At 38.7% G+C, this 23,080-nt stretch overlaps 1 protein-coding gene and 1 long non-coding RNA gene across 3 annotated transcripts in view; one reads left to right on the plus strand and one right to left on the minus strand.

The window, feature by feature from the left end:
* The window catches only part of mark1 (MAP/microtubule affinity-regulating kinase 1), a 71,008-nt gene that overhangs the window by 35,629 nt on the left and 12,299 nt on the right, over positions 1 to 23,080 (plus strand). For both annotated transcript variants that reach the window (XM_039657258.2, XM_039657259.2), the window contains exons 5-16: positions 413 to 478; positions 557 to 627; positions 8,762 to 8,818; positions 9,926 to 10,162; positions 10,239 to 10,358; positions 13,872 to 13,971; positions 14,117 to 14,229; positions 16,196 to 16,349; positions 18,941 to 19,119; positions 19,202 to 19,296; positions 22,031 to 22,195; positions 22,352 to 22,597. In XM_039657258.2, the coding sequence (XP_039513192.1) occupies positions 413 to 478; positions 557 to 627; positions 8,762 to 8,818; positions 9,926 to 10,162; positions 10,239 to 10,358; positions 13,872 to 13,971; positions 14,117 to 14,229; positions 16,196 to 16,349; positions 18,941 to 19,119; positions 19,202 to 19,296; positions 22,031 to 22,195; positions 22,352 to 22,597 (1,603 nt within the window). The remainder of the gene's footprint in view (positions 1 to 412; positions 479 to 556; positions 628 to 8,761; positions 8,819 to 9,925; positions 10,163 to 10,238; positions 10,359 to 13,871; positions 13,972 to 14,116; positions 14,230 to 16,195; positions 16,350 to 18,940; positions 19,120 to 19,201; positions 19,297 to 22,030; positions 22,196 to 22,351; positions 22,598 to 23,080) is intronic.
* LOC148995875 (uncharacterized) lies at positions 2,975 to 4,674 on the minus strand. The gene is made up of 2 exons (XR_016145889.1): positions 4,298 to 4,674; positions 2,975 to 3,755 (listed from the first exon to the last, which is right to left on the minus strand). It is a non-coding gene; the product is annotated as an uncharacterized LOC148995875 (long non-coding RNA).

Genomic DNA, 23,080 nt, shown 5'->3' on the forward strand with positions numbered 1-23,080 from the left:
TGCTTCACGAATCGACCTGGCTCATGGCGATGTGTGTTTGTTGTGCGTGAAGCCGACGCGTCACTTCCTAAATCACATTCAATAAAGACTACAGATTCAGTTTCACTTATGATTTCTTTTCCACTGGTATTTCAAAATTGGTACATTGTGAAAAATATTAATTATAAACATTAACAACAAGTTGAACAGGAAGGGATGTACTCCTACATTTCCACACGTAAGCGTAGATAATCATTAGCTTAGCGACATGCTAATGCCGAGATCCTGCAATCATTTTGAGTTGAGATTATATGAAGTATCAGAAATGCTGTTAGTTTCTATGTCTATAAATGTTCAGACAACATATTGACATTGTCCAGTTTATTATTTGAGTGTAAACTTTAATCACTCTCTACATCTGCCTCTCTTTCAGTTAAGTTATTTGAAGTCATTGAAACAGAGAAGACGCTGTATTTAATAATGGAGTATGCAAGTGGAGGTGAGTTTGATGGACAGGCGGGGTGTATATGTAATATTGTGTCACACACACATCTCTGAATGCCTCTGTTTATGTCAGGTGAAGTGTTTGACTACTTAGTGGCTCATGGGAGGATGAAGGAGAAGGAAGCCAGAGCAAAGTTTCGGCAGGTGAGACGCACCCCTTACAAAAAATTACTGCAGTTTTTTTAGAAGTAATACTGCATGTAGAAAATGCAGTTTTTTGGACACGAAAAAACTGCATTAACGCCCCCTCATCAGCGCTCCGCTGGCGGAGGGTGGAAAATAGGCACAACACCGGCTCTGAGTCATTTGAAATACAATAAACGTACAAATAAATATTACAGATTAAAAAACGATTGTAAATGTCATCCAATTTTCTAATACTATTATTTGATGACAACAATACATTAGGAAAACAAAATACAGCCATTTCTAATTTTTTTTTCTTTTAAACAAAAAACCAAGTTGCACCCTTTCTTAAATGTCATCTTTCATTCCGAAATAGAATAATGAATGGACGAAAAAGTACACGGACCACACACAGTCGCACACACACATTTTGAAGAGAAATCAAAAGTCTCTCTCCTGTACTACTGTTACCTTACTACCCTCATGTGTTGTAGATAAAGCAATACAAAAGACAAACAACATTTGATTCTATCATAAATAAAATTTTTACAAATGTAGACAGACATTCACACCTTATACTGTAGGCTACGCGAGTTGCACATATAAAATGAAGTTAAGGAACAAACACGATCCATCAGGAAAAGCCATATATCGCTGAATTTCACTGTGCTTTATGAGAGTTTTCAAGAGTTTTTCTTTTGCGCGAAGAAGCCGTTTGCCGGAGATGTGTTAAAATATAGGAGTGCATTGATGATTATTAGGCTACCGGTATAATAACCCTCCTGGCTCCAGGTCTGAGTGAGTCATTCACTCTTACATTTGTTCTTTGATTAACATTAATGGCACTTTAAGATCAGCCGCTGCTGACAGAGATGCAATCCGACATGTGTCCCGATTTTCTCACAAATCTCCACATTAATTTAAAATTATTTAAATCCCTTAAAGGTCCCCTGACATGAAATTTTCATTTTCTGAAGTTTTTTAACATTAATATGAGTTCACCTAGACTGTATTTGGTCCTCTCGTGTCTAGAACTTTCAATCAGTGTAAACCGAGCTTTGGCTATTTTTCTCTTCTCAGACGCGCTGATCTCGAATCTCCCCCTATATAACGTCATATAGGGGAAAGGTTACTCCCCTTTCTCTGCTTTGCCTGCCCAGAGAATTTGGCCCGACAATGAGAAAACGAGCTAGGAACAGGAAGTACGAACACGCGCAGGCGTGATTTTATTTTTTCCTAGAGAAATAGGAGATTTGAGTTTTTCCTCGAGAAATATCATGGCTTGCAAACGAGCGAAGCATGGCAGTTGCTCAGTGTTCAGATGTACAAATGAACACAAAAGTATTTTTTAGTTCCTTCATCCGCGCCTCTGAAGAAATAATGGGTTAATTTTATTTTCTCTGGAAATGCGCCGACTCAACTCCCAAAGTTTTGGTCCAAACAGGCAGGAGACAGGTAAGTTAATCTTTCTCTCAAAATCTGTTTTTACTGTTTATTTACTGTTTTAATACTGTTTATGCATCAGTACAAGCCAGTGACTAAAATATCAACTTCACATCGTTTCTTTAGGATGAACATAATCTTATTTAAAGAAAGTGTTTAGCAGGATTGATATTCTAAACGTTAAGCACACGCTGCTTTGTTTACGTTGTGTATCTGCAGCCGGCAGCGTCGGTTTTCCTTTTTGATTGACGAATATAGACTAATATATCTGCAGAAATACACAGTTGGCTCATTAAACGCAGGCGCAGAACGCACATTATAGCTGTCAGTCGGCTGTAGTTCTCTCGGTGAGTTCAAGTGCAGCTTTTTACCTCGACGAGAGCGGACGAGTTTGGGGCTTTAGAGAGAACAGAAACTGCGTTTCACTGCACAACGAAGCTCTTACTGTATGTACATCATCGTGTCTGCATTGGTGAAAGCAGAGAGTGCAGAAACTGCGTTACACAATAAGATCTTCATTCTCGCGATCGACAGACTGTCATCTGCTTCTCATTGCTCATCACAGCAACATTTTATGTGATGAGAATCTAAATACTTCAAAAACTTCTCACGATTCAGTAATCTCGATATCTGTAATAGTAAAAACGTATAATAGTAAAAGTATTCAAGAGAGTTTCACATGTAATATGTAGCTATTTCATATGCAAGCATGTCAGCCAATCACAGCAGTGGGCGGTTACATTGAATCCCACAGCAGACACGCCCCTTCAAACAGAGCGTGCAAAGCAGAGGCTAAAATTAAATCAGGCTAGGAAAAATGCCTTTTATTTCTAAATTATGACTATTTTTGATCTAAAAAACATACTAACATAAGGGCAACCCAGGAAACATTATAAAATAATAATAAAAAAAAAAATTAAAAAAATGTCAGGGGACCTTTAAAACTGCTCTAATGAGGACACTCGACAAAACTGACATTTTGGCACACATTATGTGTGTGTTATGGTTTGTTCAAGCCTGAAAAAGAACTCGATACTGAAGCGCGCCTTTTCCTCCACACAGCTGGACATTTAAGTTGCTGGCGCTCATGCTACGTTCACGGTCGTCACGTGCGCATAGTATATCCACCACATATTGGCAAGGCTCATCGGCAGAGATATTACTATCGGCCGATACCGATGATCATTAAGCTTTTATCGGCTGATACCGATGTCGTGCTGATGTCATCGTGCGTCCCTAACACTTGGCTTTATATAAGAGATCTCGGCTCAATTTTCTCACAAATGCAGTTGAGCAACTTCCTCTTCTAAAACAGTAGACAGCGCTAAACTAGGTGATTAATTTAGTCTCCCAGGAGAAGCCCACTTGCCTTTGCATACAGCTGTGGAAAATGACCAGTGAACAGGTGTTTACTGTATCTATAATGAACCTTTTTGAGGTTTTCTTTAGCAAAATGTTATTCTATATCTAGACATATCCATATTAGATTTAATCTTATTGAATTACATCCTATTTATGTTAATTTATGGTTTATTGTTCAGCATTAATAATGAGTTTGAACACTCCAGATAAAAAGTTAAATTACTCACCCTCATGTCATTCCAACCCCACAAGACACGGGGAACACAACTGAAGATATTTTTGATGAAATCTTTCTGTCACTCCATTGACAGTCTACACAATTTGCCCAATAACATGCATTTCTGGAAAAAAGCAGAGACACACAATTTTTAAAGTCTGTGAGTGCATATTTGTTTCACCCCAGAAATCGTCTTCTGTTTTTAGTTGTTACCAGTACATTTTCCTGGAAATAGCAATCACACAAAAAAAGTAAGTTAGCCTACTTAAAAAAAAAAAAAAAAAAAAAAAAAATTTCTGCACATAATGTCAAACTACTGAACATATTTGCTTGTATTTTCCAGTAAGTTAGTGTCTGATATTTCTAATATTTCTGATATTAAATTTAAACAAGTAAAGTCACGGTGTATAGCACTTCATACAATACAGATAGTTTTTTAAAAAATGCGTTAAAAGTCAAAAGTGATAGACAATAATGCTGCAAAGTGCAAACATAAGTTACACAATCTGCTGTGACGCAGTTAACACTAACGTTAAACAGTGTAACGTTAAACCGGAGAATGGTAACAACATATACGGGTTGAACAACATATACGTAAAGTCTTTTTTACACCAAACTAAAATAAAAAAGGAGAAATATGAGGACATTATGTTATAATTTACTCACCTCTAAGCTGAATGACTTGACAAGGCCTCGCGCAATGAACTACTTTTCTTCCAGAAAACGCTTCTCTTCCATTCCACTTGTTAATGACCGTCGTCACCACGAGTATTGCTGTCATGTCTTTGTGTTTTAATTGTGATAGTTCATAAATATGAACCTATATGAACGATAATTTCAGTGAGGAAATCAACCAAACCGTATTTTATGGAGCAGACACTACGCGGAAAGACGCTGACTGACAGTAATGAGCATCAGCTGCTCTCGAGACTCGTTGTCTGGACAACGCCCGCGGCGCGTGCGCGCGAAGGAAGCTCTGGTCACATGGGCTATGTCTCGCACAAAACAGCATAACTGCAGTACAGTTTAATATTGGTAGGCCAAGACTTATGTAAAAAACTAAAACTTCATCCGTCTTTTTTTCATACTATAAACTTTTAGTAGTTTATAGTATGAAAAACTATTAAAAAAAAAACTATTTCACTATAAAGTGAAATTACTGAACCTAAATAAAGGAGCTTTAAAGCTCCTTTATTTAGGTTCAGTAATTTCACTTTTTAATGGCAACTAAACTGATATCATTGCCTGAGAGCCCAATAAAAACAAAAAGCTAAAAAAAAATGGATTAGTTTTCTCTATCAAAAAAAGTATCACTGAACTGAAGTTATTGCTACTACTTCATTATACTGCAAATCTACAGTTGTACTGCAGTTTTACTTCACTATTCTGAAGTTGTACTTTTTGTACTGCTGTTTTACTGCAGTTGCACTTCAATGTACTCTAGTCACATTGTATCTATACTGCAGTTATACTTCGTTAATACAGCAAATCTACAGTTGTACTGCAGTCACATGTATCTATACTGCAGTTATACTTCGTTAATACTGCAATTCTACAGTTGTACTGCAGTTATACTGCTTTGAACTGCAGTTTTACTGCAGTCGTACTTCATTGTACTGCAGTTATTTTTCGTAAGGGACATCTCTGTCTTATCAATGATAAAACACTGTGCAATATCACAATTACAAGGTATCTCTGTTCAAATCACAGAATTTCATCATTCTGTCTAGTTCAGATATTAAATAAATGTATTTAATATATATATTATATTAAATAAATATTTGTACGTACAAACTTTACAGATGTGGATTATTCAAAATGTTATTTTCCTACACTGACAAGGGTTTGTAAGTAGGGTTGGCATACTACCTTAAAATTGTAAAAAATACATTTAAATAACCAGTTTTGGAATATTTTCTAATGTATAATTGATAAGTTCTTGTGTTGAATCAATTGTTACCAGTATAATTGGAGGGATATTAGTTACTATCAAAAGTTACTAGAAACCAAGTGCATACTAGAAACTAAGTGAATTAAAAAGTACTAATAGCCTTAAAATTGTTACTTAGTGAAATATTTAGTGTGAAATATTTCTTAAATATTTAAGAAAATATTTAAATATTTAGTGAAATATTTAAGGTATATGCTATATTTTTGATAACAATATACAATTATCAAGAAAATCTCAATGCATATTTTGGGCAGTTAAGTTGCGTAAAGTGTTAATTAACACATCCCTGATTTTAACTTCCAATTATTATTATTATTTTTTTTTTTCAGTGAATCAATGTTTTAAGTAATAAAATGTTCTTGTTAATTTTGCACACTCAATGATATTTTAGTACAAATAAATGTGGGTAAAAATAGCTGTTTATTAATATGTATTGTTATGTTAGTTTACATAAAATTATTTCAATAAAGTACATTTATTTTAACAGTATTTATTGCATTTTGATTCCGATTAACAATGGCTATTTGGTTGAAAAATGATTGCTATGATGATTCCTAAAACATCTATTTGAGAGAGAAAAAACGTGAATATCAGATGTAGTATTTGACATTAATGGCACGTTTAAAGAGAGACTGATATCCTGATCAGTAAACACACACTGATCTCAGCGTGGGTTAGTGTAGTAGGAGAGATGACTGAACTCATACACACCCTCTAGTGGAGACATCCGCTGATCCTGTGATGATAACTGTGAACCAGCGGGAGTGTGTGTGATTAAACCCCTGCTGCCCGACAATAACTGGCCATTTCCAGTCAGCTCAGCTCATGAAGCCAAACAAAAGCCCTCGGCTTCAGTCACTGCTTTTATATATAAGAGAACTGAGAATATAAGACTCTCTCTCTCTCTCTCTTTATGTATCTGTCTCTCTCTCAACTGCAGTGACATTAAGGCCTGTTGGGGCGTTTTCACACCTGGTTCATTGGGAGTGTTGGGGCGTTTTCACACCTTCAGATCGGTTGTTTTGTTCTGAAACAGGGACTTAATTTGTGACAGTGTTGCATTTTCTTCTTGGTTTGGTGTGCTTTCTCAAGGCAACCTTTCAAAGCGTACCAAAATGTGTTTATGGAAGTCACATGTGAGTACAATCATCCTCTTATTTGTCAATGTCCTCAACGTCCATCAAGATGATTGACAAGTTCGTTCGGCGAGCTTATTGTGGCTGACACATCCAAACACTGTCCTAAAGCAGACGTCGTTCCCATTGTTAGATTATATTCTCACAGAGTCAGACTCTACTGCTGTTTATAAAGCACATTTCCCGCTATGAATTATAATATAATTTGGTTTGTTGGTCCGTTGGGTCGGATTGCTTTCACACCTCAAGCAAACCGTCCCAGAGTTCGTTTGCAGTCGGGCCGAGACAGCCTGGTTCAGGTGGTTTTGTTGCGATTGCCGTGTTCACGGATGCCTAAACGAGCCGAACCAAGGGAGAAAACACCAGGGTCAACAAACGCGCAGGTGTGAAAGAACCCTTAGTTCCTGAATCTGACGCAGTTTCTTCAGTAGTTCAGTTGGTTTAGGACTCGCTCTGATCCACACCAAAACAACTGATCTGGGATCGAGGCGCCCGGTCCTCTTGAAAACGGACTCAGGAGCGGGTCGCTTGTGATGACAACAGCAAACTAGGCTGGATCACAGTGTATGAGGGGTCATCACTCACGTTTTGTGAAAAAAATTCGCAGTGTTAGTTTTGCTAAATGAATCATGGGTTGATCTCGATTAAATACGAAGTAAAATGTCTAATTAAAATTTGTTCGGACAAATATTTCAGAACAACTGTCCAAAACACACAAATATACAGATGAAGGCTTAATTCTTGCTCAAAATGATAACGACAGCTACAAAGAAAGCCTTAGGGCCGGTTCACATATCGCGTCTTTTGCGCGCTCAAGTTCGTTATTTCAAATGTAGGTGCGCGGTATGCGCGCTCCTAATGGAAGCGATGCGGTCGCGGTGCGACGCGCTCGTTTTTTCCATGCGTCGAGATAAAAACATCTCAACTTTTCAGAAAACCGCAAGCGCACCATACGCACACAATAAGTCATGTGACAAGAACCAACTGAAGCGCAACCGCCCTGGCGCTTTGGAAAATGGAGAATGCGGCGTGCCCAGCGTTTTCTACGCGTTTTTAGGCGCTATATGTGAATCCGGCCTTAATTAGCCGGCGGAGCTGTTGTCTATCCGACCAATGAGCTTAACCTGACTTGACTCTTGATTTGTATTTTGTATTTCCCAAGATTTTACAGTATGGCGCCGCCCATACCCCCCATAAACGGCCTCAAACCCGTTCTTCAGAAAGTCTACGGGTGACGTCACAGACGCTTTGTCCATATTTTTTACAGTCTATGGTGTATACTCGACGCGTCTGCATGAGCGTGTTGTGTTCCTGTTCACAAAATGAGATGTTATGGTCGCCCATCAATGCAAATGTCTCTGTGTATAGAAGGATCATAAACACGTTGGTACAGATCGTACCAGTTCGGCCAGATTCGGCTCGAAGTCGTTCATCTTCGGATGCGGCGCCGCAAATGAGGCCTTGCACACCCAACGCGCACAACCGCACACACCACAACAACGTAATTTTTGCCGCGCGCCCTTCGCGCTCTTGCGGACATGTCGAGTATACACAAGGCTTAATGGAAGCGAACGCGGTCGCGGTGCGACACGCTCGATTTTTCACGCCGCATCAAGATAATAACATCTCAACTTTTCAGAATGCCACAAGGGCACCATAAGCGTACAGTAGGTCATGTGACAAAAACCAACCGGAGCACAACCGCCCTAGCGCTTTGGAAAAAGGAGAATGTGGTGCGCCCAGTGTTTTCTACGCGTTTCCTTTTCTACGCAAAATCCTGCCATGTGAAAGTGAACCAAACCAGGAAGAAATTGCAACATTGTAACAATTTTAATTCCTGTTTCGGAAGAAAGCAAACGATCTACAGGTGTGAAAACGCCATGTCCGTCTAGCACGTGTACAATTTAAGAGACTTTCTCAGCTTTAATTTGTGGATAAAAAGGCTTTTTTGTGGTTTGTGGAATGTGTTGTGTGTGGAATCACGCATTAATTGCCATGCTAATGTGACTTTGTGTGTGTTTGTGTGTGTGTGTGTGAATACAGATCGTGTCTGCAGTGCAATATTGCCACCAGAAGAGAATAGTCCACAGGGATCTCAAGGTGAGACTCACTCAGAGAGGTTTAAGCTTTGGTCACCATTAATGTTTTGTGTTTCATTGATTTCTAATGTGACCCTGGACCACAAAACCAGTCACATGGGTAATTATGTTTTTAAATTGAGATTTATACAGCATCTGAAGGCTGAATAAATAAGCTTTGATGTAGGGTTTGTTAGGATGTTTATGAGATACAACTAGGGTGCAGAAAAATCAAACATTGACAAAATCATCTTCAAAGGGATACTCCACTTTTTTTGGAAATAGGCTCATTTTACAACTCCCCCAGAGTTAAACAGTTGAGTTTTACTGTTTTTGAATCCATTCAGCCGATTTTCTGATGTTTAGAAGAATATCAGTAACCAGACAGTTTCTGGTCTCATTGACTTCCATTGTATATTTTTTTCCTACTATGGAAGTCAATGAGACCAGAAACTGTCTGGTTACGGATATTCTTCTAAATATCAGAAAATCAGCTGAATGGATTCAAAAATGGTAAAACTCAACTGTTGTGCTGCATTCACTCACAAAAATATGTTTTATATATTTATATTAGGGCCGTCAAATGATTAATCATGATTAATTGCATCCAAAATAAAAGTTTGTGTTTAATACATAACACAAACTAATAATATAATATATGTGGGTGCACTGTTTATAATTATTTTATATATATATAAATACACATGCTTGCTTGTATATATTTAAGAAATATTTTCATGTATATACTGTATATAGATTTATATATAATTTATATTATATATAAATATAAATATTTTTTATATAAATATATATTTTTTTCTTAAATATACATGCATGTGTGTGTATTTATATATATAGAAAATAATTATACACAGTGCACCCACATATATTATGTAAACAACACAAACTTTTATTTTGGGTGCGATTAATCATTTAACAGCCCTAATTTATACATGATCTTTACTGAATATCCTAATGATTTTTGGCACAATCGATCATTTTGAATTATTGTATTTTTGGCTTTTGCCACAGATAAGCCCGTGCGACTCGTGACTGGTTTTGCGATCCAGGGTCACATGTTCGTAACACGATGCTGTCTGACCTTTCGTTTTCCGTCTCTCTCTGTAAGGCTGAAAACTTGCTGCTAGACGCGGACATGAATATAAAGATCGCAGACTTCGGCTTCAGTAACGAGTTCACGATCGGGAGTAAGCTGGACACGTTCTGCGGCAGTCCCCCGTACGCGGCTCCCGAACTCTTCCAGGGCAAGAAGTACGACGGGCCCGAGGTGGACGTCTGGAGTCTGGGGGTGATCCTCTACACGCTGGTCAGCGGCTCGCTTCCCTTCGACGGACAGAACCTGAAGGTCACTTCCTGTTTCACTCAAGGTCACTCAAGCACACACTGTTCATCGCCCTTACTCTGACTGTTGGTCCACACAGGAGCTGCGAGAGAGAGTGTTGCGAGGGAAGTATCGCATACCCTTCTACATGTCCACTGACTGTGAAAATCTTCTGAAGAAACTCTTGGTGCTTAACCCAGGCAAACGGGGAAGTCTAGAGGTGAGACTCTCTACACACACAAACACAAAAGGAGATGTTTTACAGCACGTGAACAGGGCAACTGTAAACTCCGAAAAAGACCAATATCACCATATAGGGGAGCGGCTAAGTGATATAATCGTTCAGTTTATGATACAAGAGTGACAATTGGCATGAGCAGTCTCCATAGGTCACCTGACAAGAAAATTGTCCGAGCCACTTGAAATTTCAAGATGGCGGCCATTTTTCAAGATGGCCGACACCTTAGTGGAGCAGTTAAGTGATATAGTGGTTTATTTGGTGATACAAGCATGAAAATTGCCATGAGCAGTCACTGATGGTCAAGCAACCCTTAGAGACTGCTCACACTAATTTGCATGCTTATGTCACTAACTAAACAATTATGTCTTCTTAAAGGGATAGTTCACTTTGAAATTAATTTTTGATATGTTTTAGTTTACCTCAAGGGCATCCAAGATGTAGTTGTCTTTATTTCCACAGTATTTTCAATTTTGACATTTTTCAGTCAAACCGTTGTTGTCTATCAGTCATACACTGGAGGCAAAGGGGGTCCACCAAAAAGCATGCACAGAGAAGTCCAAATTAAACATGATTTAATGACTCATAAATGTAAGTACACATTGATGGCCTAAGACACGAAACGAGCGGTTTGTGTGAGAAAACGAACAGTATTTATATCGTTTTTACCTCTTGTAATCACAGTGATCTGAATCAGTTGTTCAATGTCCAACTGAACCGAACTGAATCAGTTCAATGTTACGCCGGAAGTGATCGTTTGCGTGTGACGTCACTAAATATTTACACGGAGATTTCGGAAGTTTTACCTTTTACTAAACATATTTAGATATACCAAAATCGTCTTCCATTGCGGTTTCCCGTATATTTAAATATGTTTAGTGAAAGGTAAAACTTCGGAAATCTCTGTATAAAAAAAAGAGTGACGTAGGCGAGCAAGCGATCACTTCCGGTGCATGGGCAGACCGAAGAGCCCGTGCCGTCAGATCATTTTGTCATGGCTATGATTACAAGAGGTAAAAACGATATAAATACTGTTCGTTTTCTCACACAAACCGCTCGTTTCATGTCTTAGGCCATCAATGTGTACTTACATTCACGAGTCATTAAATCATGTTTAATCTGGACTTCTCTGTGCATGCTCTTTGGTGGACCCCCTTAGCCTCCAGTGTATGACTGATAGACAACAACGGTTTGACTGAAAAATGTCAAAATTGAAAATACTGTGGAAACAAAGACACCTACATCTTGGATGCCCTTGAGGTAAGCTAAAACATATCAAAAATTCATTTCAAAGTGAACTATCCCTTTAACTGCTCCATTTAGGTTGTATTAATCTTGAAAAATGGCAGCCATCTTGAAATTTCATGTAGCTGTGGGTGGTTTATTGTCTAGTGACCATCAGTGACTGCTCATGCCAATTTTCATGCTTGTATCACCAAATAAACCACTATATCACTTAACTGCTACATTAAGGTGTAGGCAATCTTGAAAAAATGGCCGCCATCTTGAAATTTCAAGGGGCTCGGACAATTTTCTTGTCAAGTGACTAATGGAGACTGCTCATGCCAATTTTCACGCTTATATCATAAACTGAACGATTCTGCCAAACATAAGCACTTAGCCGCTCCACTAATAAGAGGTTTCATAAAAGTTGTCCATAGTTGAATGTTTAATCCTGAGTCTTATGGCTCCCCTTTTGTTGTAACTCTCAACATTCATGCTTGTAAGCAATAAACCTGGATTATCACACATTTTTCTGGTTTATGACTTCAGTAAGAAAACTCTAGATAGCGTAAGCTGACCTGGTCTCCACCTCCCCAGCTCCACCTGTCTAAATCTGCTACTGATAATATTATGTGCCTTTAGTGCAGCCACGTACTAAAATACTAGAATTAGGATACTAGATACTAGAAATACTTACTATGATACAATACTTTGAAAAATTGTACATTCAGTTCTATATTCTTTACCACAGGGAAACATGCCACAGCATAAATGGCAAAAATTGTACAGTATCTTGAGTCAAAGTATTTTTTCTTTATCAACTGAAACTCTGAGTAGTACTCAGTTGGAAATGCAATTAATAATTGCATTATTAATTTATTAATTCATTATGAATACATTGTAGTACAACTGCACTGTAAAATAAAACGTTTGGTAACACTTTATAATAACTGCACGCTATTAATCATTAGTTAAGCATGAGTAAACAGTTAATTCATCCTTTGTAAAACATTAATAGACCTTAATAAGCAGTTTATAAATATAGCTATACATGCTTTTTTCTTGATTTATAAGCATATCTATAATGCGTTTAATAATTGTATTTTCATACTTTGTTAATGATCAATTAATAATTTCTAAAAGAAGTATAGCATTATTTACAAACCAGTTGTTTAAGAGTTGTCAGTCATTCATAAGATCACTTAGAAAGTGTAAGTAAATATAGTACATGCAGGTAGTTATAAAGCATTTAGTAGTGGTTAGTTAACTATTTTTGTGAGCTAATCTAAAGTGAGGACTATTCATGCTTTGTAAAGCATTTATAAAGGCGATTTAAAGACTCGTCAATCTTCTAAAAAGTAAAAAGTAACAAACACAACGCAGTGATACAGAACATAGAAATATTTAACAGCCTTTAAAAATGCTTTACAAGGCATGACTAGTCCTCACTTTAGATGAGCTCACGAACATCGTCAACTGACCACTACTAAATGGTTTATAACTACCCAAATTAACCCTGAATTACAGCATTGATACATTTTTAATAAAGCATTTATTAACACACTAAGTAAACATCACTATATGTCTGAATGATAAGCTGTATGAATGTTCATTTAAATAGTTTATTAATCATTTACTTACACGTTCTAAGTAATCTTATGAACCATTGACAACTCTCAAAGAACTGGTTCATAAAAATTGCAATTCTTCATTTAGAAATGATAAATTAATCATTAATAAAGGATGAAAATACAATTATTTAACAAATTATAGATACGCTTTTAAGTTAAGAAGAAAGCATTTATAGCTGTATTTATAAACTGCTTATTAATGTCTATTAATGCTTTATGAATGATGCATTAATGGTTTACTCATGCTTAACTAATTATTATTAGCGTGTAGTTATTATAAAGTGTTACCAAACGTTTCATAATAGGTATATTAATTATTTCGTTACTCAATTTATTTCATAGGTCCTAGTAAAAGCCTAACCTAGGAAAGTATAAACAAATGTGCTGCAAATGAACTAGAAGCATATATATGCTCAATAATGTGCTGTGATATCAGGACTGCAATTCAGTTACAGTACATTTACAACATTAATCATACATAACACACAGTTACGACCCGCCTTTCTATTTTTTGCCTTGTGGTAAAAAAGAAATTTGTATCAAAGTATGCATTTAAAGGCTGTCGTCTGTTCTTCTAGCATCATCACATCAGTGTTACGATTTAAAAACATGTAGTTTAACATCTGCCGATCTTGCACAGCAAATCATGAAGGACCGCTGGATGAATGTAGGTCACGAGGAAGAGGAGCTGAAGCCGTATACAGAACCCGAGCCCGACTTCAGCGACACCAAACGCATAGGTCTGTGCTATCCCTCCTCATTTCCTGCTCATGCATTTGTTTTCATAATGGGCAAAACTAAAAATACACCACATGGCAAGAACATTTCCTTTCATGCATTGAGAGACACAAGGAATTGTGTGTGAATAACCCTAATCTCTTTCAGAACTCATGATCACCATGGGTTTCCCTAAAGACGAGATCACAGAGGCGTTAGTGGGGCAGAAGTATGATGAGGTCATGGCCACGTATCTTCTGCTGGGCAGGAAACCTCCAGAGGCAAGTCTCTGTACACCCTGCGCTTGTGTTTACATGCAACCAAATAATCCGTCAGTATCGGACTGAATATCCGTCATGTAAACGCCTTAAATGATCCGATTGAGCTCGATCCCAATTAAACTTCCATCGGATTGAAAGTACTGGTTTATTCCTTTACTTATCCGATCGAGAGAACATGTGAACACTTGATCGGGACTGTGGGACTGTGCATGTGCAGTGACGTAGAAATAGCGCAATGACGAACGGAACGAGCCGTTCCTGTTGAATAAATGAGTGTCCCATCACTATAATTCTCCTTTCACTGTGTGTGTGTGTGAAGTGGAGCCGGACAGCGGCCCACCAGTCCTGCTTTCAGACTCATCCACATAAATATACAACAGTTCATATGCTCATGTCTCCAAATTATGACCAGAAATGGAAATTAAAGGAGTAGTTCACTTTTAAAAAAACTTTTGCTGATAATTTACTCATCCCCATGTCATCCAAGATTAGGGTTGGGTATCGTTTGAAGTTGAACGATTCTGATTCCGATTGCGATTCCTTGTTTCGATTCCGGTTCCTAACGATTCTCGATTCCGATTCTTTTAAGAGGCAGGGTCAAAAAAGTTTAGCTAACCAACGGCCTTTCTGAAGGAAATACTCCCTCTGTAAAAATACTCCTTTTGTCACAAGTTTTGCATTTTGCCGAGATTTCGTTATTTTTAGAAAAGTGAAGCCACACTTTGGACCGCCGACGTAAGCTACTCATGTTCGACTCGCGCGGTTATGCCAACACTTCCGGTAGACGCTTCTTCGTTGGTGTTGTTCAGCGGTTTCTTCTTCCGCTCGGCGGACTGTGAATATCGAAACTAGGAATCGAAATTTTAACTTTTGAACGATTCCGGGAAAAACGAAAAGTTAGTCTTGGTTCCAATCGATACTCGATTCTCGATACCCAACCCTATCCAAGATGTCCATGTCTTTCTTTCTTCAGTCGGAAAGAAATTAAGGTTTTTGATGAAAACATTCCAGGATTTTCTCCATATAATGGACCAAACGGTTCAAGGTCCAAAAGAGAGTTTCAGTACAAACTTTTCAAAGGGCTTTAAACGATTCCAGACGATGAATAAGGGTCTTATCAAGCGAAACGATCGCTCATTTAATAAATAAATAACAAAGTTTAAGTTTTAGAAGCTGAAATGCTCGCCTTGCTCTGTTCTGTGATCCGCGTTCGTGACTCTCCTGTTCATCAAAATGAACGAATCTTTTTCTGAGTCAACTCGTTCATTTCGTTTGTTGAATGAACCAAATGACTCGAAAAAAGATTTGTTCATTTTGATGAACGAGTTCGAACAGGAGAGTCATGAACGCTCATCACAGAACAGTGCAAGGCGAGCATTTGAGCTTATAAAACTTAAACTTTGTTATTTATTTATTAAATGAGCGATCATTTCGCTTGATAAGACCCTTATTCATCGTCTGGAATCGTTTAAAGCCCTTTCAACAGTTTGCACTGAAACTGTATTTTGGACCTTGAACCATTTGGTTCCCATTGAAGTCCATTATATGGAGAAAATCCTGGGATGTTTTCATCAAAAACCTTAATTTCTTTTCGACTGAAGAAAGAAAGACATGGACATCTTGGATGACATGGGGGTGAGTAAATTATCAGCAAAAGTTTTTTCAAAAGTGAACTACTCCTTTAAGTCTGCTGTTTAAAACAAATAAAGAACCAATGCTGGATAATAGTTATAACTGTATATTTGTCCAGTGTGCACATGTCAAAACATCTATTCCTGTTTGAAGCTCGTGACAAATAAACGCACACATCCACCCGATCACATGTTCAGCGTTCGGATTCATCAATCAGGATGAATTCAGTCTGAAGTTGTGCATGTAAACGTAGGCATTGAGCTTAGTTTCACTTCCATATGTGATAATAATGTGACCAAAAACTCTGATCCTGTGGTTTGTTTGCGCGTGGCAGTTTGAAGGGAGCGATTCGCTGTCCTCCACAAACCTGTGTCAGAGGTCCCGCCCCAGCAGTGACCTGAACAACAGCTCCACGCCGTCTCCCGCTCACTCCAAAGTCCAGCGCAGCATCTCCGCCACGCAGAAACAGCGCCGCTTCAGCGACCACGGTACACACACTCATAACCTCACGCCTGGACCACTGGAACTGTGTGTTCGTAACCATTAATCGGCTGGAGCTAACTCAGAACTGCTCACGCCCTTACATTAACAAAACCAGCTCACATCCTAGCACTGGCTTCCTCTCCCGCTGGCATATTCTAACTCTCAAGATTGTGTAAAGTGTCCTTGTGTTCTCAAAAGGCACTGTATGAATAAAAAACATTATTATTATTAACACAGGATCATATACAGTATGACAACCAACACTGGATTCTGAAAAAGAAAAAAAAAGAAAAAAAATTGAGATGTGAAGTCTACATAAAGAATGTGGCATGCACAGTTTTAAACATTTAATCTAATCTAGTACATTTAGAATGGATTTTCATAGTTCATGGTTTCAAAGTGTGAGTCAGGAAAAATGTAAAACAACAAAAGCTTTACAGAAAAGGCATTTTAAAAGTGAAAAGGGTTACATCTGTTTGTTAAAATGTCTTTATATTGTCGAAAAATGTAAGTTATATCATCGCCCGGTGATATTTTCAAAGTTGCATATATAGTATATCCTGCTTTAGCCGCACATATACAGTATCCTTGTGAAATGGTATACAAACTAAATAGCAAATATCAACTGCTGGAAATTGTAAACTGTATTATCGCACAGTTGTCTATATAAAGTTGCATATATACAGTATTATATCCAGTGTAATGCAAACAGTAAACTCTCGTGAATCGATTGGAGAGTTACTTTTAACAGTATTGCGTTTTATTGAAAGTATTGCGTAAAGTTGCTTTTGTGTTACTCTTCCTCACCTGGGCTGGGTTTCGTTTTAGTTTATTAATAACAAACAAACAAAAAGCAATTTTGGGCAAATATAAGGGCCCTTTCACACCAACCGTGAAACGAATAAGCCTCAGGCTAAAGGAAATGCAAAGTCAGGCAATAAATGGGAAACAAAGTAACTTTCCTTACTTACATTACTTTACCAGTTACTTAAAAGTAATCTGATTACATACTTGTACTTGTACTGCTTTACCCTCAACACTACTGTATAGCAAATCATAACTGCTCAATTTATTTAATCAAAATGTAACCATTATAGCACTTTATATGAATTTGTGTATGTATATATAAGCATACAGTACAAATGTCCAACTTTATCCACTGACATACAGTAACTAGCATAGGGCGATAAGCTTATACACTTGCATCGCTTAGCTTTATGCTAAAAGTAATCTGATTACGTAACTCGCGTTACTTGTAATGCTTTACCCTCAACATTACAGTATAGCAAATCATAACTGCTGAGATCTCATAAGGCATGAAGATACTATTGTGACACTAAGATTGTGAAAAACAATTAGACTTGACTTCATCAAAATGTCCATATTTGAAAAGAACTCAAAGTTGATGATAACGGCCCCCAATGGAGGATCCCTATTCCACTACAGATAAAGCGCTGTGGAAATTTCGGTTCACGTACCAACCCCGAAGTTGTAAAATAAAATAAAATTCTGTATCAAAATTTATAGGCAAGACAAGTAGTTTGTTCAGGGAATTACAAACCTGCACACAAAACTATAGGATCAATTCTTAAAGGAGTAGTGCACTTTAAAACAAATTTTTGCTGACAATTTACTCACCTCCATGTCATCCAAGATGTCCATGTCTTTCTTTCTTCAGTTGATTCCAGGATTTTACTCCATATAATGGACTTTAATGGGAACCAAACGGTTCAAGGTCCAAAAGACAGTTTCAGTGCAAACTGTTCAAAGGGCCTTAAACGATTCCAGACGAATGAATAAGGGTCTTTTCAAGCGAAACGATCACTCGTTTAAGTTTTATAAGCTCAAATGCTCGCCTTGCTCTGTTCTGTGATGCAACAAAATGAATGAATCTTTTCCAGAGTCAATTCGAAAACAACACGAAAAAAGATTTGTTCATTTTGATGAACGAGTTTGAACACGAGAGTCACGAACGCGCATCACAGAACATAGAAAGGCGATCGTTTGAGCTTATAAAACTTAAACTTTGTTATTTATTTATTAAACGTGCGATCGTTTCGCTTGATGAGACCCTTATTCATCGTCTGGAATCGTTTAAAGCCCTTTGAACAGTTTGCACTGAAACTGTCATTTGGACCTTGAACCGTTTGGTTCCCATTGAAGTCCATTATATGGAGAAAATCCTGGAATGTTTTCATCAAAAACCTTAATTTCTTTTCGACTGAAGAAAGAAAGACATGGACATCTTGGATGACATGGGGGTGAGTAAATTATCAGCAAAAGTTTATTTAAAAGTGAACTACTCCTTTAATGCGCATGTTAACGCTATCAGCGTTTATCACAGGTTCAGTGTCGGTGTCGTCTAGCGCCCCCTAATTTAATAACAAATGATCATTTCAAAAGAAGTGAATCAATCTAAACTAACTTTAGCTGGAAAATAACATTCAAGACCCGCTATAAAACATCTGTTTTTCTCTGTAAAGCTGCTTTGATGCGATCTACATTGTTAAAAGCGCTGTATAAATGAGGATAACTTGAGTGTTTGATTCTGAGATCTGAAACGCTTCATGGATGTACAAGTGTGGTGTTTTTGCAGTCGCCCCGTCCATCCCCCCGACCGTGTCTTACACCAAGCGCTCGCAGGCCAACAGCGTGGAGGGGGAGAAGAAGGAGGAGTGGGACGCGTCCCGTAAGCTGGCCTCCTCCAGCTCGAAAGCGGACGTGGCCGTCTCTCCTCTGGTGGCCCAGGAGCGCAGGAAGACCTCGGCCGCAGGGGTGAGACCTCACAGCGCTGACACGCGCCTGACCGCAGCCCGCACGCGCTCAGTGTTTGATTAATGTGTGTTTGTGTGAGCAGAACAGCGCTGCCGGGATGACCAGGAGGAACACGTATGTGTGTGAGAGATCCAGCACAGAGCGGCACTCGGCGATCCCTAACGGCAAAGACAGCAGGTGAGCCAATCACAGCCTCACACACCAATGAGATCTCAGCCTCGGGGTCATGTGTCATTCCACAAGTGAAGCAAAAAGAAGACTGGACTTGACTGCTTTATTATCCCCATGGGGACATTTTTATTGTTTATGTTTCAAAACTTGACATAAATATAAAAACAAACAAAACAATTCACCATCACTGAGACCCGCTTAGTGAACTCTACTTTAAACGACTGATGAAAAAGAAGAGATGTGAAAGCCAGTTGCACTGCAAATGGTTTATATTCTCCATTCGTATCTTCAGGAAACACTCGAACACTCAGGTTCAATCTGGCCTTATTGTTAAGTTAATACATTTTGTAAACTTTTACTTGGCTTTCATAAATAACACGTTCGCTTTTGCGATTTTCTTCTTCTGTTTAATGTGTTAAAAATATTTACCAATTGACACAGCATCCATGTTGCCCCTGCCGCTCGGTAAAACGATTTAACATTAAACACATTTTTTAAATAACATTTTTTAAAATTGTTTCTATGTTAATTTGGAGATTAATGCGAAAGTATTTCAACATAAAAATATATTAAAGAGTAACTAAACCCTAAACCAACTTTTTTTAGTTAATGATCTGTAAGAATGGATCTTTATTAGTGCTGTCAAACGATTAAAATATTTAATCGCGATTAATCGCATTAATGTCATAGTTAACTCGCGATTAATCGCACATTTTTATCTATTCTAAATTTTTGATTTCTTTTTGTTGCATTATTTTTTCTCATTTTAATGCTCTTATCAACACGGAAAAGTGGATCGGCTTGCTTTGTGCAAAGGTTTTTTATTATTATTATTGAAAATAACATTGGAATAGTGCTCAATTTCACACTAACATATAAAAAATCTCTCACACAATGTAACACTGTCTATCTTTAAAAGGGTGAAAGAAATACTGACGAGGTCCTGATATTGTCGAGGGGGCGGAGAATTTGCATCATCTGTGTGTGTGTGTGTGTGTTTGCTTGGCCATCATCAAGTGGTGTTTCGGACGTGCTGCGATGATGATAGCTCAGTTCACAATGACAAAACACACAGATCACTTTGGTCTTGTCAATGGGACAATATGGCAACTTTTTAAAAGTAAACTTTCCATTCAGAATTTTAGAGCATCCATTTCGGCGTCTCGCGCTCATCATCCACTCAAAACGTAACGTTACTATTTGGCCAGCTCGCAAGCCGAAACGAGTGTGTGCGGCACAAAACATCCTCGCGCTGTGCTCTGAACCCATTCATTTCAATGGCTTGCGTCGCGCGAGGACGTTTTGTTGCTTCTTCGACCAAAGCGCAAGCGGATCTAGACCGTAAACAAAACAACAGGCACGCCGCAAACACACGTTTTGGCTTGCGAGCCGGCTTTGAGTGGATGACGAGCGCGAGACGCCAAAATGGATCAGGACGCATGCCGCGTCCTGTTGCAAAAGCATGTGAAAAAACTACAAAGTTTGCTAGGACAAAAAGACCGTTAATCGCGCGATAAAAAAATTAACGCCGTTAAAATGGGTTTGCGTTAACGCCGTTAATAACACGTTAAACTGACAGCCCTAATCTTTATTAATACCAGTCACTGATTCGAGTAACTTTTTTGACATTTGAGTATAAAGTGTTTTATTTCTACAACATATGGTGTAAAAGCGTCTTAGTGCTGCCCTCTACAGGTTGAACGGTTGCTACTGCAGTTTAATTTTCCTATTGGATGTTCCGCACTTCGTGACATACGCACGTTTCAGCTCACCACACTCTTGGTACGAGCGGCAGTATAAAAAACAGCTTGTTTCGTCAAAACCACTGTAGCGAGTCAGGAGTTGGAATTGCGAATTGCGAGTATTGAAAACGATCAGGATAGAGTGTTGTGGCATTTATTTCGTCTCCTCTATCTCCGCTGGGGTCCGCCCACTTTTTCAGCATTTTTCGAATATTGCCAGTGGGTGGAGTCAGGCTCTGACCAGGGGTTTAGTTACCCTTTAAAAATAGGGCTGTCAAACGATTAATCGCGATTAATCGCATCCAAAATAAAAGTTTGTGTTTACATAATATATGTGGGTGCACTGTGTATAATTAATTTATATATATAAATACACAGACATGCTTGTATATATTTAATAATTATTTTCATGTATATACTATATATAGATTTATATTATATATAAATATAAATATTTTATATATAAATAATTTTTTTTTTCTTAAATATACATACATGTGTGTGTATTTATATATATATATATATACACACTCACAAAATAATTATACACAGTTCACCCACATATATTATGTAAACACAAACTTTTATTTTGGATGCGATTAATCGCGATTAATCATTTGACAGCCCTAATTAAAAATGTTAATGTTAGATTCGATTAATAACAGAAAAACTTGTGATCAATTGTTTTTTTAATGGATTAATAGAACTAAAAATGGGTAATTGCAAAGTTATTTGTGTTAATGAGCAGAGAAAAACAAACATATTAAACAAAATCCTGCACATTTGCCCCAAAGCAGCTGCTGCAAACATCCACAGATTCTGTCTTTGCTTTCATTATACATTAAAAAAACATGTACGATTGCTTACAGTTTCAGTTTGCTTTCCTCTTGCTGTGAAAGGATCCGCACAATATGAGTTTTACCCCCGAACAACTCGATACGCAAAACAGTTCTGTGGCTTCTTGATGTGTTGGTGTGTGTGTTCTGTGTGTGTGTCAGCTTGACGGAGATGTCGGGCTCTGCGAGCGCCTCCTCCTCGGTGTCTCCCGGGGGCTCCTCGGCTGGGGCCTCCACTCGCCCGCGCCACGTCAAGTCCATGTCCGCCTCGGGACACCCCAACAAGTCCCCGCTGCCGCCCATCGAGGACAACACGGAGTTCAAGGGGTGAGGAAACACACACACACTCACTGTAGGCTTTCAGAGACTGTGTTGGTCTGGTGTCGTTGAGATACTAGTATGGTTTTATTAAAGGTTTCAATGAGTTTTATATTTCATATTTATAAAATAAAATACACCCGTGCGACTCGTGTGTGCGCGCAGGGCCCCGTCCACGTCTCCGTCAGCGCACAGCATCAGCAGCATGACCCCGGACCGGACCCGCTTCCCCCGGGGCACCTCGAGCCGGAGCACCTTCCACGGGGCGCAGCTCAGAGACCGGCGCAGCGCCACCTACAACGGCCCGCCCGCCTCGCCCACGCTGTCCCACGACACCGGCGCCCTCGCCCAGGCCCGGCGCGGGGCCTCCTCGGGCTTCATCAGCAAGATCACCTCAAAGTTTGTGCGGAGGTCAGTCTTCAGGCCCGCTCTCAGCTGTGTCATGAGTGTGCTTTCCTCCACAGGCTCCTGAGGTTTGTATGAGCCGCGGCCGGACTCTACATAGTGGCCACACCGGTCAAACATGATCCTGAACCCGTGGACCAATGGTCCTGTGTGAAGGAGCTGCTTTAAAACTATCTAGATTGTTAAAAGCGCTATATAAAGGAAGGTGACTTGATTGACTTGTGTAATATTTAGGAGGATCTGTTGACAGAAAAGCAATATCATATACATAACTATGTTTTCTGTGGCCTCAAGATCGTAACTCCACGAGTTACGATCTTGAGGCCACGAGTTACTATCTTGAGGCCACGAGTTACTATCTTGAGGCCACGAGTTACTATCTTGAGGCCACGAGTTACTATCTTGAGGCCACGAATTACTATCTTGAGGCCACGAATTACTATCTTGAGGCCACAAATTACTATCTTGAGGCCACGAGTTACTATCTTG

The sequence above is a fragment of the Pimephales promelas genome, chromosome 2 (genome assembly GCF_988280905.1).
Source record: "Pimephales promelas chromosome 2, fPimPro1.hap1.1, whole genome shotgun sequence".
Taxonomy (NCBI): Eukaryota; Metazoa; Chordata; class Actinopteri; order Cypriniformes; family Leuciscidae; genus Pimephales; species Pimephales promelas.